This window comes from Macaca mulatta, chromosome 12, assembly GCF_049350105.2.
Source record: "Macaca mulatta isolate MMU2019108-1 chromosome 12, T2T-MMU8v2.0, whole genome shotgun sequence".
Lineage (NCBI taxonomy): Eukaryota > Metazoa > Chordata > Mammalia > Primates > Cercopithecidae > Macaca > Macaca mulatta.
Window position 1 is genome coordinate 138,160,798 of NC_133417.1, and position 16,831 is coordinate 138,177,628.

At 55.5% G+C, this 16,831-nt stretch overlaps 1 protein-coding gene across 7 annotated transcripts in view; it reads right to left on the reverse strand.

The window, feature by feature from the left end:
* The window catches only part of NGEF (neuronal guanine nucleotide exchange factor), a 135,419-nt gene that overhangs the window by 10,804 nt on the left and 107,784 nt on the right, over positions 1 to 16,831 (reverse strand). For all 7 annotated transcript variants that reach the window (XM_001114604.5, XM_077957918.1, XM_077957919.1 and 4 more), the window contains 3 exons: positions 6,046 to 6,206; positions 4,184 to 4,336; positions 2,656 to 2,785 (listed from right to left, as the gene is read on the reverse strand). In XM_001114604.5, coding sequence (XP_001114604.1) covers positions 2,656 to 2,785; positions 4,184 to 4,336; positions 6,046 to 6,206 — 444 coding nt within the window. The remainder of the gene's footprint in view (positions 1 to 2,655; positions 2,786 to 4,183; positions 4,337 to 6,045; positions 6,207 to 16,831) is intronic.

Consider the following 16,831-nt stretch of genomic DNA (forward strand, 5'->3'; position numbering starts at 1 on the left):
GCACAGTCCAGGCGCATCTTTTCTCACAGGCATAAAAGCTGCATCTGACCAGGTGGCATGGGTGGCCTCAAATGGAGGACGGTATGGGTTCCTTAGCCTGGTGCGTGCTCTCCCACGCCAGCCTCCTCTCAGTATGTCCCCAGCATGCTGCCTGATGCGGAGACTTGCTGTTCTCTCTGGAATGGTCCCTGACCCACCACCCCTTTCTCTGAGCCCTTCCCTGAGCGCCCACCCCAGCTGTCCCCATTCCACCATTTCCTAATCACTGCATTCCCATTGCTTTTAATCTTATTGTTGGTTTTCATCTTACAGAAGCTAAGGTTTTAATATATCCATATGCACTTTCCCTATAAAGTGTCCTAAAATATTTTTCACTGCATAATTAGGAAATGTTACTGTCTTCTGTTTCACTTTTTCTAAGTTAAAAAAAAAAAATTCCCATGGAATTGCGTTCATCACAGGTGTCTTCTGGTTTGGGGTCGCCGTCCCGGCTGTGCCTCACGTTGGTATCTCTGTTAGCTTCTCCTGACACCTGCTTCCTTGGCCTCATGCTCCCAAGCCCTTTCCTCCTGGGACGGGCCTCCTCTCTAATTCTGCTCTTTTGGAGTAGCTGCCTCTAGGTCTTTGGCCGCTCACCTGCCTGACCTCTGACCTCTGCTACCTGTGGCTCTAAGGTCCCCCTCAGCTCATGCCCCTCAGGACCACAGCTGCACTCTACACCGTCCACTTCACGAGCCCAGCTGCCAATGGCTCCCTCTGCCCAGGGCATCAATAGACAGGGCCCCGGCACCTGTGAGGCGGAGGGGGTCTCTGTCCTGCCTCACTGGGCCTGTCAGGCGGAGGGGGTCTCGGTCCTGCCTCTGGGCCTGTCAGGCGGAGGGGGTCTCTGTCCTGCCTCACTGGGCCTGTCAGGCGGAGGGGGTCTCGGTCCTGCCTCTGGGCCTGTCAGGCGGAGGGGGTCTCGGTCCTGCCTCTGGGCCTGTCAGGCGGAGGGGGTCTCGGTCCTGCCTCTGGGCCTGTCAGGCGGAGGGGGTCTCGGTCCTGCCTCTGGGCCTGTCAGGCGGAGGGGGTCTCGGTCCTGCCTCTGGGCCTGTCAGGCGGAGGGGGTCTCGGTCCTGCCTCTGGGCCTGTCAGGCGGAGGGGGTCTCGGTCCTGCCCCTGGGCCTGTCAGGCGGAGGGGGTCTCGGTCCTGCCTCTGGGCCTGTCAGGCGGAGGGGGTCTCGGTCCTGCCCCTGGGCCTGTCAGGCGGAGGGGGTCTCGGTCCTGCCTCTGGGCCTGTCAGGCGGAGGGGGTCTCGGTCCTGCCTCTGGGTCTGTCAGGCGGAGGGGGTCTCGGTCCTGCCTCTGGGCCTGTCAGGCGGAGGGGGTCTCGGTCCTGCCTCTGGGTCTGTCAGGCGGAGGGGGTCTCGGTCCTGCCTCTGGGCCTGTCAGGCGGAGGGGGTCTCGGTCCTGCCTCTGGGTCTGTCAGGCGGAGGGGGTCTCGGTCCTGCCTCTGGGTCTGTCAGGTGGAGGGGGTCTCGGTCCTGCCTCTGGGCCTGTCAGGCGGAGGGGGTCTTGGGCCTGCCTCTGGGTCTGGCTGGAGCCTCCCTTTTCTGGAAGCCCCATGCCCCGCAGTCTCCCACGCCTCCAGCTCTGTGGGTTTCCTCCTCCCTCATCGCTGTTCCTTCCCAGGCCTGGCTACGTCCCTGAGTTTGGTCTCAGGCCCCTTTCTCTCCTTCCTTGGCGGTCTCTTCCGTTAATTACCACCTTGATGCCAACGGGTCCTGCCCGACTTCTCCCTTTAACTCTGACCTCTGACACTGAACTGTCCAAAGTCACCTCAAACTCAGGTCATCCTGCCCTGAATCCCGAGTCCTCCATGCCCCAAGACTTCCCCATCTCAGCAATGGCCGCACACCCCCAAACTGCTCAAGGTAAAAACTGAAGAGTCACTCTCGGTCCTTCTCTCATCCAGTCACTGATTTCAATTCCCTGACATCCCTGCCGGGCCCCCACTCCCCGGCCCAGCCCCACAGGCCAGTGTAACCCCTTCCCTGTTTCCGTCACCCTCTGGAGCAGCCAGGGCCAGCTCCTAAAAGTGGGTCCGATCAGGTGACTCCCGTCACACTGAGGACAGGACCCCATGTCTTCCCTGGACCTGCCTCTGTCCCCATCTCCACACCTACTCCCATCCCCGTCATGCTCCCGAGCTTGCTGCTGGCCTTTCTGGCCATGAACCTTGCAGTCTCGGGGCCTTTGCACAAGTGGTTCCCTCTGCGTGGAATGTTCTTTCCTCTACCTGCCCCCACCAGCTCCTCCCTGTCAGCCAGGTCTCAGCTTACACGTCACGTGTCTTTCCTGATCCGCCCCCACCCCTGCAACTGGCAGTGGCCAGCCAGCCACCCCTGTCATGTGGGCCCATTTGGCTGTCCCCACAGCCATGCCCACTTCCTGGCTGTGCATGGATCAGTCTGTCCCCCCTGCGATGGGGCTCCCTGGGAGCAGGGGTGGTGCCCTCACTGCCCAGGAACGTGCTTGGCACGCATGGGAGGAGCTTAGATAGTATCTGTTGAACCAATAGACCTCCTAGAAAGCCAATGACCTGGAACAGGGCCCCGGAATGACCACAGGAAAGCCTGGGAAACCCCGTCTGTGGGTCAGGTGGAGGAGGCTGTACCTGGACCAACAGCTTGAGGCGTGTGATCCTCTGGAAAGGCAGGATGAGGAAGGAGGAGAAGGGAAGCCCCTTGCACTTGGGGTCGAGCTCTAGCTGCGAGATCAGCTCCCGAAAAGCCGCCTTCTCCTGGCTGGGGACACAGACACGTGGAGTAGGTCTCTGAGCTGCAGGAGGCATGAACTGGAGACTCCTCCTCCCCGTTCACAGCCTCTCAGGATCCACACGACCCACGGGCTCAGAAAACATGTTGATTTCTTTGTGTTTTTTTTCAAAAGGAAAATAGACTGTTCACATACAAGTCAAATAACAATAGTGGTTTCACATGCCTGGCCTTGAAGACTTGGCACAATATGCTGTCTGTGGGAGGACAAGGATTCCTCGTGTGGCCAAGACGCACAATTAAATGATTTCACCCAGCAGGAAACTGTGGCAAGGTAAACCCACATAGTGACAGGAATGGGCAGCAGGCTATAGACATCGACAGGACAGCCTGCACTATTTCTGACAGGGGGGCTTGGCGGTGGGCCGGGCTGCAGCGCGGATGAGGGCTGGGAGAGCTGGAGGTGAGCTCAGCCCCACGCATGTCAGCAGGAATGGCAGGGACAGCGGGACGGCAGGGACAGTGGGAGGGCAGGGACAGCGGGACGGCAGGGTCGGGCGCTCTGCCTGTCACTCAGCCTCTGTGCTCACGAGGCCTGGCGGGGGCCACAGCATGGGCTCTTGGGAGCTGTGAGTGCTTCCTAATCTGCCATGTGCTTGCCTTCTCAATGTTTATCCCCCCAAAATTGCATCCTGATTCCCTCCAGTTCCAATTTTCCTTCACCAACTGTTAAAATATCCAAATGCCCAAAGACTCAGGCTGGAAACGGGCACCATGAACTCCATGTCTTGGTGGAAAAGCCAGTGAGGTGCAATGTGCAGACGCTGCGACTGGAAAAATCCCTCGGTGCTTCTGTGCGGAGCCGGGATGGCCTCCCCAGCTAACCCCAGTCACTGAAGCGCAAACCTCAGTGCAGAGAATTCAGAAGAGGCACGCTGGCTGGAAAATTACCTTGTCAACTAAACCTCAGAGAAAGTTTTCAAAACGGGCAGCTTAGCAATCAATGCCCCGGCGCTGCTCAAGAGCCCCACCAAGGCTCCTTCCCACCCCGTCCCTGCCCCTGTCGCTAGTTCAAACCCAGTCTCTGATGTCCAGGGTTCTGAATTGTCCACGTGACCTCACTTGACCTCACGCTGTCTTTTCTAACTGCACAGTGCTCTGCTCGGCCGTTGGATCCAGGTCCAGTGGATGCTACGCTGATTCTCTTGGGGACTGGCTGGGCTAATGTTTCTCTAGTGACACCAAAACACCCTGGAACGTGCTGGGTTGGGATACTGTCACCAGCCTGGCCAACTCGGGTGGCCTATGTGGACCTTGGGAACACAGGTGAAGGACCATGAAGCACCACCGTGTAAGGAGCCTGGGCCAGCACTGGTATGGCTGTGCTGGGCGCCGCCCCTGCCCCAGCCCCTCGCCGGGCACACTCACAGCAGCTGCTTGTAGGCCCGCTCCTGGTAGGTCTGATTGCTGACATAGGTGATGTAGACGGAGAAGTGGTCGGCCGCGTAACGGTACACGATGTCGCACACGTCGGAGATGACAATGTTCTCCTCCATCCGGTGCTCCAGCTCCAGGAGGAACCTGCGAGAGGCAGCGGCTTGGGGTGGAGGGTGCCCAGGGGGGAGGGTGGGGGATTGTCTCACCAAGGGCAGCGTGAGAGCCTGACTGAGACATACCAGTGCGCGTAGTGAGTGTACAGGCCGACAAGATCCGTCGGCAGGGCCACCGAGCACTGGTGGTGTATTTGGTCATCTTGAAGAATTACTGTGTTTTCACAGGGCTGATAGCGCTGGGAGCACCGAGAACCCTTACCTTTCAGGTGTGTGCTGATATGTTTGAAGATAAAATAGATGACCACGGGAATCTGCTTCAGAAGGGTCCCCTGGGGGGTGGGGACTGGCCCCTGGGCTGACCACTGCTGATGCTGGTGTCCAGCGCACATGGACGTCTACCTCTGCATGCTTGGAATTTTCCACAGTAAAATACAAATAAGTACATAAGACAGAAGTGTCGTGGCAGGGCCAGGCGCGGTGGCTCACGCCTGTAATCCCAACACTTTCAGAGGCCAAGGCTGGTGGATCATCTGAGGTCAGGAGTTTGAGACCAGCCTGGCCAACATGGTGAAACCCTGTCTCTACTAAAAATACAAAAAATTAGCCGAGCGTGGTGGTGGACGCCTGTAGTGCCAGCTACTCAGGAGATCGAGGCAGGAGAATTGAACCCAGGAGGCGGAGATTGCCATGAGTCGAAATCGCGCCATTGCACTCCAGCCTGGGCAACAAGAGTGAAACTGTCTCAAAAAAAAAAAAAAAAAAAAAAGTGCCGCGGCAGAAGCCCAGGGGCCTCACAGGCCACTCTGACCCCAGTCAGCCATCACCTCCCAAATCCACTAGAATAGGCTGCCATGAGGGGGTGAGGGGGCTGCAAACAGAAGTGAGAGTGTCAATGCGGAGAAGAGACCCACTTGGAGGCCACAGACAGCGAGCAGCTCCCAGGGTGCCACATGTGATGCTGAGCAGATCCCCACTGCTCAGAGCGGGGCTGCGCCGGGCCCCGCCTCGGTTTCCCATCTGATCACCAGGCCCTGTCCCAGCTGAGCCCATGTGGCTTCTGGCTGCAGAACTCCGTGGCCTGCCCTGGGGAAGGTAAGTGCTCTTTCACCCTGGCCACACAATTCGGTTCCTTTCCTTTTCACAGGATTCAGTGGACAGATGTCTGTCTACTCTTCCTCCGCTGCAGCTCAGCCCAGGCTTCACACAGTCCCTGCTGGAAGCACAGCTCCCAGACCACTTCCACCAGTCATGGCAAACGCACTCAGGAGGTGAGGACGTGGGAATCCAGGGCTGCACCTGCACAGGGCCTGGGGGCCCTGCATGCGCCATTGGGACTTTCTGCTAGGGTAAGGAGCAGCTTACACGGACACCTTCTGTCCCTGTCACAAGACTCCCGTGGACCTGCCTGGTTTAAACCTGTCCAACCATGGGTATGATGCTTGAGAGAGCTGGACTCAGTGTCACTCTACCCCGGGGCCAGCAGGATGCTCAGCGCAGAGCTTTGTGTGGGGCACAGGTGCTCATGAGAAGGGACGCAAGGGGACGTGACTGGCCACCCTGCCAGGAGGGGTGGTGAGGTTTGGATTTATGTGTTCATTTATTTATATTTTATTATGGAACATTCCAAACATCTGGACATAGAGAAGCCAGTATCAAGCACTTGTCACCAGTGTCTCAAGCATGTGCCCCGGGATGAAGAAGGGCCCTGAGGGAGGTGACTATCTCCCCCGTCCTCACCGCTCACTGACGGCCAGCACGTCCAGGACGTTGGAGAAGAGGATGTGCGCCTCGGACGGGTGCAGGATCTTTCTCATCCGCTCGTTCTCCATGAAGTGTGACACGAGCAGGTTCAGGCTCTTGTAGTAGGACGCCTCGGAAGTGACCAGCTCAAACATGGCCTGTGGCAGGGAGACCCCACGGTTACCGCCCGAAGTTGGCCTTCCACGAAGGCACTAGCCTCGTGCAGAGACAGAGAGGAGCAGAGAGACACTCAGCAGGGCGCTGAAAGGGGAAAATCGCCTCCTGCTGGGGCCTGGGATGGCTGCTGCGGGAGCAGCTGGTAACACCTGCGGCCGGGGATGGCAGTCAGGCCGCTCTTCCTGGGGAGCACACTACCCCTAAGGTGACAGGGCACAGAGGCTACTCCCTGTGAGAGAACACTTACCACACTGACACCTGCACACAGCCTAAGATCCAAAATATGAAACAAGACAAAAACAAGACAGGTCAGACTGGGCGTGGCGACTCACTCTTGTAATCCCAGCACTTTAGGAGGTGAGGGTCAGGAGTGCAAGACCACCCAGGCCAACATGGTAAAACCCTGTCTCTACTAAAAATACAAAACTTAGCTGGGTGTGGTGGCACGCGCCTGTAATCCCAGCTGCTTGGGAGGCTGAGGCGTGAGAATCACTTGAACCTGGGAGGCAAAGGCTGCAGTGAGCCCAGATTATGCCACTGCACTCCAGCCTGGGTGACAGAGTGATACTCTGTCTGAAAAAAAAAAAAGAGAGACGTCAGCCACACAATAGCTGCCAAGGGTGGCTCGGCCCATGCGCTGGGTGTGGTGGTTCCGCCTGTGCGCTGGGTGTGGCAGTGGGTGTGGAGCTGCGTGTGGCGGTTCGGCCCATGAGTGGGTGCACACCCACAGGTGGGAGGAATCCTGTTCTTCCACACCCAGAAAAACATCAGGAGGAAACGAGCCAGTGTCAAGCATGAGCATCACAGGGGTGGAATCTGGGGGGATGTTTACTCTTTTTACCTTTTGAATCGCCTGATAATTTAACAATGAACATGTATCATGGTCTGATTTTATAATGGAACCAATAAGGCAATTTTCATTTTGGAAGAGAGAAAGAAATCCATACATAACCTGATCAATTTTCTGGAGGTGCCTTTATTTGATGTCATTATTATTACATGATTACTGAGCCTCTGAATAGCTGACTAGGAACTAACAGCAGCTCTGCATCTCACCGGTCATTCTGTAAGGGCAGGTGGCAGATCCCGGCTCACCTTCCTCCCTTGTTTACAAATCAACACAATGACCCACCTTCCTCTTCCCCATCACCCTCTGATACTCCTCGACTTAGGGCAGGTTCAGGTCCCTCAGTCGCTTCCCAGGAGGGACAGCATAGGGGGTTGAACTGTGGCCCCGGCAGAAGCTACATCCACGTCCTAACCCCAGTGCCCGTGAGTGGAACCTTATTTGGGAAAAGGGTCTGTACAGACATAATTGAGTCAAGGAGTTCAAGATGAGATCACCCTGGGTTAAGGCTGGTCCCAAACCAATGATGGGTGTCTTTATAAAAGAGACCGAGGGAGATCTGACAATGTGACACAGACACAAAGAGAAGGCACAGGCAGAGATGGGACTGATGCAGCCACCAGCAGTTGGAGTTGGCCAGAAGGATCCTCCGCAGAGCTGTCGGAGGGAGCACGGCCTGCCCAGGCCGTGGGAGAATCAATTCCTGTCATCCTCTGCCACCCGGTTTCTGATAATTTGTTATGGCCACAGAGGAGGGATGGAAACAGAGCAGTGAGGAGCCCGGGGTAGGGGGAAAGGGTGAAGGTGAGGGTAGAGGTGAGGGTGGGGATAGGGGTGAGGCTGAGAGTAGGGGTGAGGGTGAGGGTAGGGGTGAGGGTGAGGGTAGGGGTGAGGGTGAGGGAGGGGGTAGGGGTCAGGGTGGTGGTAGATGTGCGGGAGGGGGTAGGGGTGGGGGTGGGGTAGGGGTGGGGGTGAGGGTGAGGGTAGAGGTGAGGGTGGTGGGGGTGAGGGTGAAGGTAGGGGTGAGGGTGAGGGTAGGGGTGAAGGTGGGGGTAGGGGTGAGGGTGAGGGTAGGGGTGAGGGTGAGGGTAGGGGTGAGGGTGGGGGTAAGGGTGGGGGTAGGGGTGAGGGTGGGGGTGAGGGTGGGGGTAGGGGTGAGGGTAGGGGTGAAGGTGAGGTAGGGGTGAGGGTGGAGGTGAGGGTGAGGGTGGGGTGAGGGTAGGGGTGGGGTTAGGGGTGAGGGTGGGCGTGATGGTGAGGGTAGGGGTGGGGGTAAGGTTGAGGGTAGGGGTGAGGATGAGGGTAGAGGTGAGGGTGGGGGTAGGAGTGGGGATAAGGGTGAGGGTAGGGGTAAAGGTGGGAGTAAGGGTGGGGGTGAAGGTAAGGGTGGGGATAGGGGTGGGTGCAGGGGTGAGGGTAGGGGTGAGGGTGAGGTTAGGGGTAAGGATGAGGGTAGGGGTGAGGTGGGGTAGGAGTGGAGGTGAGGATAGGGATAAGGGTGGGAGTGGAGTGGGGGGTGAGGGTGAGGATGAAGGTGGGGATAGGGGTGGGGGCAGGGGCGAGGGTAGGGGTGGGGCAGGGTGAGGTTTGGGGTGGGGTAGGGGGTGGGGTGGGGTCTGGCCCCTTCCCCAGGGTCCTGCCCATCCCCTGCCTCACTCCTTTTAGGGCCGCCCTCCGGTTTCCCCACTCATCAGAGCCTGACCCAGGGCTCAGGGCTTTGGCATGAACGCAGGAGCTCCAGGATTAGAGGCATTTGTTCCCCGAACGCATGGGCTCTGGAGTGGTGGGGTTTTGCAGGCCGTTTCACTTAATCCCCGCAGGTCCCCCAGGAAGGACAGACAGAAGCTCCCGTTTTACCAAAAGGAAACAGACACAGAGAAGTTGAAGTTGCGTCCCCAAAGTCACATGGCTGGATGCTGGAGGAGCAGAGATGCTGCCACCTCCCAGGCAGCGCAGGGGTTTGCTGGGCATTTGATGCCCGCCTGCGGGAGCTCTCACTGCTGCTTCCCTGCAAAGCTCTGCCCACCCACCCACCTGACAGAGCACTCTAAAATAAGCGACAAATCTGGAAGCTGGGAACACCCCACAGAGCGTTCACAGTGATGTTATTCCAGGACCAGTGGCCAACTGCAGACCCCGAACCACCATTAGCAGCCAGGGCCCACCCGGCCCCCAGGGTCTGCACCTGACTTGAGTCAGCAATGGTCAGAGATGAGACACTCAAATGAGCCTGTGGCCTCTCCGTGGCCATCCCCACGTCACGTCTGCCTCATCTACCTAAAAAGCAGCCACAGCAAGCACACACAGCGGGCCTCAGAGCAGCAGACTGCAGCCCAGCGCTGACTGGCAGCAGACCCCGGGTCGGCCAGTGTCTGCCAACACAAAAGTGAGGCTATGACGGAGAGCCAGTTTCCCGGAAGCTTCTCTGCTACAGATGCTGTTATGAATTCATTTTCCTGCTGCTAAATTTAAGTCTCCTAAGAAAATGTCAAGCAGTTACAGCTCCCAAGTTCTAAGCAAACATAACTCACAAAACTGATACTAACGATACCAAGGGGAAACCCCCATGCCCACAGTGCCACATCATAGAAAAGCATGCCATTAAACCATATGGCCCCGAAGGACGCGTGCTAGAGACACCTGGGGTGACACCCTGGCTCTGGATCACCCAGATCTTCTGGCCGACAGTATCTCTGTCCTGATCTTCAGGGCCGGGGGCAATGGCAGGTAGGGCCTTTCAGCTGTGGGCCTTGGCCTGAATCCCCGCTAATCGGTATGGCTGAATCTCATTTCCTGGACCTCTCACCCCTCCATATCCACTTACAGGCAATGTCACCTGTGAATTTTAGCTTCCAGGCTGTTTGTCTTCATTTTGTATGTCAAATTATTTGTCATGTCGATATGGCTATCTTTCCCTTGTCAGTATTACTGTTGCTCTCATTTAAGCCTCTGCATGGCATCAGAGCGCTGACAAGGGATCCAGGCTCTGCTCACTCTTCATTCATTCACTCGTTCATTCCTTCACTCCACAAATGCTCAGAGCATCTGCTGAGCACCAGGCACTGGTCTAGGCACTGGGCACTCAGCCATGAACACAGCAAGACTGCCCTCCCATGGCACGTTCGTCCCAGGGTAGTGGAAGGCAGTGTGAGCCTGTGAGGGCGAGTGGGAATGAGCGTATGTGTGCATACACATATGCGAGTCAGGGTGTGAGTGTGAAGGAATGAGAGTGCGTATGTGGGAGATTGTGGGTGAATGAGTATATGGGTGTGGCTGTGAGAGCGTGTGTGATTGTGGGTGAATGTGTATGAGTATGTGAGAGCATGTGTATAAGTGATTGTGGGTGAATGTGTATATGGGTGTGTGAGAGCATGTGCACAAGTGATTGTGAGTGAATGTGAATATGGGTGTGTGAGAGCATGTAAGTGACTGTGAGTGAATGTGTATATGGGTGTGGCTGTGTGAGCGTGTGTGATTGTGGGTGAATGTGTATATGAGTGTGTGAGAGCATGTAAGTGAATGTGAGTGAATGTGTATATGGGTGTGTGAGAGCATGTGTATAAGTGATTGTGAGTGAATGTGTATATGGGTGTGTGAGAGCATGTGTATAAGTGATTGTGAGTGAATGTGTATATGGGTGTGTGAGAGCATGTGTGTGAGTGTGTATATGGGTGTGTGTGTAAGTGAATGTGGGTCAATGTGTATATGGGTGTGGCTGTGAGAGTGTGTAAGTGAATGTGTGTGTGGGGGCACGTAGTAGTGTGTATGAGTGTATAGATGTATGAGTGAATGAATGAGCATGCACGTGACTAAATGTGTATGAGGGTGTGAATGTGTGTGAATGCGTGTATGTGACAGTGTGTGAATGAGTGTGTACTAGGGTGCGTGTGAATGAATGTGAATGGGTGCGTATGAGGGTGGGCGTGAATGTGAGTGAATGTGTATGTGTGACTGAGTGTAAATGAGTGTGTATGAGACTGGGTGTTAATGTGTGAATGGGTGGTGTATGAGTGTGTGAACATGTGGGAATGAGTATGTGAGTGAACGTGTGTATGAGGGTGGGTGTAAATGTGTGTGAATGCATTATGTGTGACTGTGTAAATGAGTGTGTATGAAGGTGGGTGTGAATGTGTGAGTGTTAATGTGTGGCTGTGTGTGAAAGAGCGTGAGCGGATGACAGTGGGTGAATGTGTATGGTGTGAGAATGTGTGTGAATGACAGTATGTGACTGTGTGTGTGTGAATGTGTGTGTATCAGGGTGCGTGTGAACATATGTATCACTGCTACAGAAGCTCCTTCTCAGGGAATGCCCAGGTAGCCTGGACCCGACTGTCTGAATCTCCGTTTGGTCTCCGAACGGCGCTCTCAGCTCCGTTGCTATCTGCCAGTATTCTTGTCACACTTCCTGGCTTTCCTAAGCCCATTCCTGGCTTGGATTCCTCGTGAAGATTAAACTCCGATCAAGCCTGGACTTTCTTCAGGGGGCTCAGCCCAGGTGGCCCTGCAATTCGCCAGGACTGAGGCACGCCTGGAGTCCACCATGGGCAGCTGAACAGCAAATGGCCACAGCCTTGACCTTGGGACTGAGCCAGAGTCTCTGCTGTGGATGGGATTCCTCAATCCCGCTAAGCCTCAGTTTCCATGTTCTTGCCAAACGGGAAGAACAGTCCTGGCCTCATCAGGCTGTTGCCAGGAAGTGGGGAGCACAATGAGAAACGCTCAGCCTGGGGCCTGGCCGTCTCAGAGCCCTGACAGATGTTCTGGGGTTATGACTGATCCAGCATCTAGGAACGGCCTTCACCAAGGGTGGGATGGGACGCTGCTCTGGCATTGGGGCTGAGTCCCAAAGACGGGCAGGAAAACCCATTCCCAGGGACACCAAGGCCTGTGCAGAGAAGGGGCGGGCGCCACGAGGGGCGGGCGATGGACGGCCGTGGGGGAGGCGGGAGCGGGTGGGAGGCAGGGGCGCTAGGCACGTGCAGGTGCGACAGCACCACCACTGTGAGGACTGAGCAGGGACCTGCAGGCTCTGGCTCCCAATTTTAAGTCCATCCCCTCTGACCGCCGTGTGAGGATGGATCACAGATGGCTGGAATTGCACGGCCTGAGCTAGTGGCCAGCCGGCCCAAGGGGAGAAGCCGGGTCTGTACCCCGTGGCGCTCACCTGCCACATTCAGGGAGAGCTGGGTTGTATTTTTCTCAGGAAATCTTGATTTTCTCTGACTGACACTACTTTGCCCCTCACTGTGGAGAGTCGCAGATAACAGGGGGTTAGCCTCATTCAGGGAGCATCTCCCCGGCCCTCCAGTGACAGGGAGTCCAGAGGATTCCAAGACTGGGGACCCTGGGCCAGCATGGCGCCCATGGGATGGAGAGCGGCCCACAGAGGCACCGGGAGCCACGCCGCCTGCGGGGGCAGGACCAGGGCCTGAGGCCAGGTGGGCAGGCCCCCTCTCAGGCAGCGCAAGTCACTGGGCTGCTCTGGGGTGGTGACGCCCTGTGGCCTCAGGACCAGCCAGGTCCCAGAGTTAGGGCCGCCTACACCACCCTGTTCAAGTGACACATTTGAAAAACAAAGGAGACCCCCAACCCATCAGCAGGAGGTCACAAAAGAGGAACCCGGACACCAAAAAAAGTCTGGAGGAAGCTTACCTACTTCTGCTGGAGAAAGGCGGAAGGCCAGGCCTAACACCCACAGAGCGATGGGCTTTCACGCAGCCCGCAGGCCCCAACCCCCTGTTATTGAAGGCGGTTCAGCTTGTCCTGCAGGTCACGGTCAAGCACGGGCCATGCTGCCTGGCCAGCCAGGCCCACAGTGTCTGTCCTCGGAGTCCCACTCCTACCTCCGCACCCAGATCAACCCTTCGTTCCCCACCATCAGCAAAGCTCGAGGCCGCACGATTTCTCCTCCCGGCTCTTTACCTACACGGTCTCCTTATGATCCAGGATTCACCGTGGACCCCTGAGCCGTGCATTCCAGCCTGATTTGGGTTGTTTTGTGGCTTCTCCCGACCCCTGTGTTAACAAGTCACTGCTGTCTCTGATGCTGCGACCTTCGATGCGCTGTGATGTGGTGATGCGGCTGCCCCACCAGGGTGACATCTGCCGGGGTCGGAACCAAAGGCCGGCAGACCGTGGACTGAAGGGCGGGCGCACTGGCTGCCCCCCACCTTCCTCACAAGCATGAAACAAAACGTAGCCCCTTCCCTGCAAGGGTTCTGGGAGGTCCCTTCCCATCCACCCATGTGCCAGGCCCTCCCCACACGGGTCACCCCCAGTCCTGGGCATCAGGGTGCTGGCCTGGAGCCCAACTTAGTTCACTGGCTTTTGCCTGGAGGGAGGGGACGAAGAGAAGGCCAGGCAGAATGCTGAGGGTCTAAGGCGTCCCTCCTGGGCTCCCTTAGAGGCCGTGGGGATGTCACCGTGGCACCTCAGCACAGGCCCTACCATCCAGGCTCCCGGTCTCCAGTATGCTGGTGGGAGCTATCAGGGCCACCTGGGCCTGCTGAAGATCTGGCCTGAGTCTGTCCTCCGCAGGGCAGTGGCTGGGGTGTGCTGAGGGTTGCTAAGGCACAAGGGGAGTCGCATATTCAACGTAGCCATGGGAGGCAGGCGCTGGGGGCCCAAACCCAAGCCTCAGCACTCACACACATCACAAATGCCAATTACTAAGTTGTGGTGTGGGGACCACCACAGCCCACTCCTCTCTCTCCTCTAGCAGCTGGGGACAGAGCCAGAGCCAGGAGTGGCCAGGCGCTCCCAAGCTCTCCACTCTCTGCTCCGACCCCTCAGGGTCCTCTCACTGCAGCCGCCCTGCCCCTGCCGTGATTCATATCCTCTGTTCCCCAGGATGACTCAGCAGCAAGGTCACAAAGTTGCCTCGGTGCCTGCTGCTGGTGCAGTCATTTATACGCCGCAGGCATCTGGATGCACAGAAGTGACTTTAAAAGGCTTCCAGTTAAGAAGAAACCCCTCAAAGGCTATCCTTCTTCTGCAAACAATGATGATGAAGTCGAACTCCAGAGCCCGAGCCCAGCCGGCTGCAGTGCAGTCTTTAGTGAATTCAAGGCCGGACTGAGCAGGTCCCGTGAGCAGCGTGGGGAGTGGGGGCTCGGCTGTCTGATGGAGGAGCGACAGCTACCCCCTCGGGTTGCTAAGGGATGAGGGGAGTCACATATTCAACGTAACCATGGGATGCTGGCGCTGGGGGCCCGAACCCAAGCCTCAGCATTCACACACATCACAAATGCCAATTACTAAGCTTTCTCAAGATGACCTATTAATAAAATCATTTGCAAAAATGTTTACATACTAAAATAAGTGTGTATACATTTAAAAAGACACATGCTTGAGAACATGTCCAGCCTGCCTCATGGCAAGAGAAATGTTATGTTAAAACCACAACGAAGCCGGGCGCGGTGGCTCACGCCTGTAATCCCAATACTCTGGGAGGCCCAGGCGGGTGGATCACCTGAGACCAGGAGTTTGAGACCATCTTGGCCAATATGGCAAAACCCTGTCTCTACTGAAAATAGAAAAAATTAGCCAGGCGTGGTGGCGGGTGTCTGTAATCCCAGCTACTCGGGAGGCTGCAGTGGAAGAATCGCTTGAACCCGGGAGGTGGAGGTTGCAGTGAGCTGAGATCGCGCCACTGCACTCCAGCCTAAGTGACAGAGTGAGACTCTGTCTTAATACAAAACAAAACAAAAACCATAATGAGATACAATTTTTAATCTAGCACATTGGGTAAAGATGAAACAGCTGGGTCATGCACCACGTTACTGGCAGGGGATAGGCACACTCACATGTGGCTAGTGTGTAAAGGCAATTAGGTGATACCCTCTCAAAATTTAAAGAACATTTAGCCTTTCACCCAACAATCCCACTTAGCAATTCCCTTAGCATTCCACTGTGTAGAGGCTCAATCTTCCATTAGTAAAAATAATGCTGCAACGAACACCCTCGGTACCCAGTATTTCCATCAACGGGGATGGGTTAAATACATTATGGAACATCTAAACAATGGAGGCCAGAAAACTGCCAAAATGAGGGTGCTCTATTTGGATGGAGATGGAAAGTTATGATGAATATTTTGATAGTAGTTTACATTTGTGTGGCATGAGGGCGGGCACACACACACACACACACACGCACACCTGAATATGTGTCCGACAACGGAAATGGGTGGCCCAGGGACAGGACTGGGAGACTTTCACTGAGAGTCCTTTTGTACCTTTTGAACTTCCTATCAGGTGCATACATTTGTTAACCAAAAGATGATTTAAAAAAAAAAAAAGCTACTTGCCTACTTTGCTACTTTGTTAAAATAGGTATTGGTATTTGCTTTCTAATGCCTAGCTGATATTTTAGGTAATGGCCACATCCACCTCAAAGCATCAAGAAAAACTCCCAGCCATCTGCCACTGTAGGACTCATCTGCTGAATTGCTGAGGGTTTAATCTAAACAGAAAAACATATAATTCAGTAACAGTTGGTAAATTAAATAATAATCACAATTTAATTTTTTGGATAGAGGAACATCATATTAAAATCCTAAGTAATTTCTGTCTAAAAGGCACAATTTTCTTTTGGGAGTGGGGAAAGTAAATACGTTTAAGTTCTAAGTTGTGAAAACAGGCTAGAAAACAACCAACTCTGTATGTCAGAGGCTGCACAGATGCAGACTGAGCTGCATCGCAACTTACAGCTGCAAAAACTACAGTCCGGGCAACACAGCAAGACCCAGCATCTACCGAAACAAAAGACAATTCGCTGCCCTGTGGTTAGGCTGCATGTGTGGTTAGCCATGAGTCCTGTCTGGGCGTGCAGGGGCCGAGCCGCACCTCCAGCCTGGGCAGGCTGTGCACATGCGAGTGTGTGTCCCTGCTCCCCTGGAGAGCCTCACATCACCCCTGCTCACTTTTCCAGCTCCATGCCCAGCCCACCAAGACCAGGGACCGTGGCAAGTCCATCTTTCTCTAGCTCCTTTGCAGTGGCAGGTTCTTGCAGAGGCTGGGGACGTGACCCAGCATCACCAAAGGAGTGGCTGCTCCGGGCACCTCCAGTTTCTCCTTCATTTCTTGACACCAGGTTCCCAGTGTTGGAAGGGTTGAGTGCAGCTGACATTCCATCAGCTGGGATGATGGTCCCCACCCCCCGTAGTCCTACTCTCTTCTCTTTGCCTCTTATTGTCCGTCAGGACAATTCTGTGTCCCTCACTTCCCACCACTTTCCAGGAAAGCCCCCTGCCCTCCCACCTTGGGACACCCTACCCTTTCTACACTTGTCTCCTTCCGAACCTTTCTTTTTCTTTTTTTGAGATGGAATCTGGCTGTGTCACCCAGGCTGGAGTGCAGTGGAGCAATCTCAGCTCACTGCAACCTCTGCCTCCTGGGTTCAAGTGATTCTCCTGCCTCAGCCTCTGGAGTAGCTGGGACTACAGGCACGCACCACCACGCCAGGCTAATTTTTGTATTTTTAGTAGAGACGGGGTTTCACCATGTTGGCCAGGCTGGTCTCCAACTCCTGACCTCAGGTGACCCACCGCCTTCGGTCTCCCAAAGTGCTGGGATTACAGGTGTGAGCCACCGTGCCCAGCCCCTTCCCAACCTTTTAATTTGAATCTATGCCTAATTATTTCCTCCAACTGTTGGGTTCTCAAACAGTAACTAAAACACCATCCCCAAAAGGGTGGGACCAAGAGCTTCAGGACAAATTAAAAAACAAAAACTGAGGCCTAGCATGCTGGCTCACACCTAT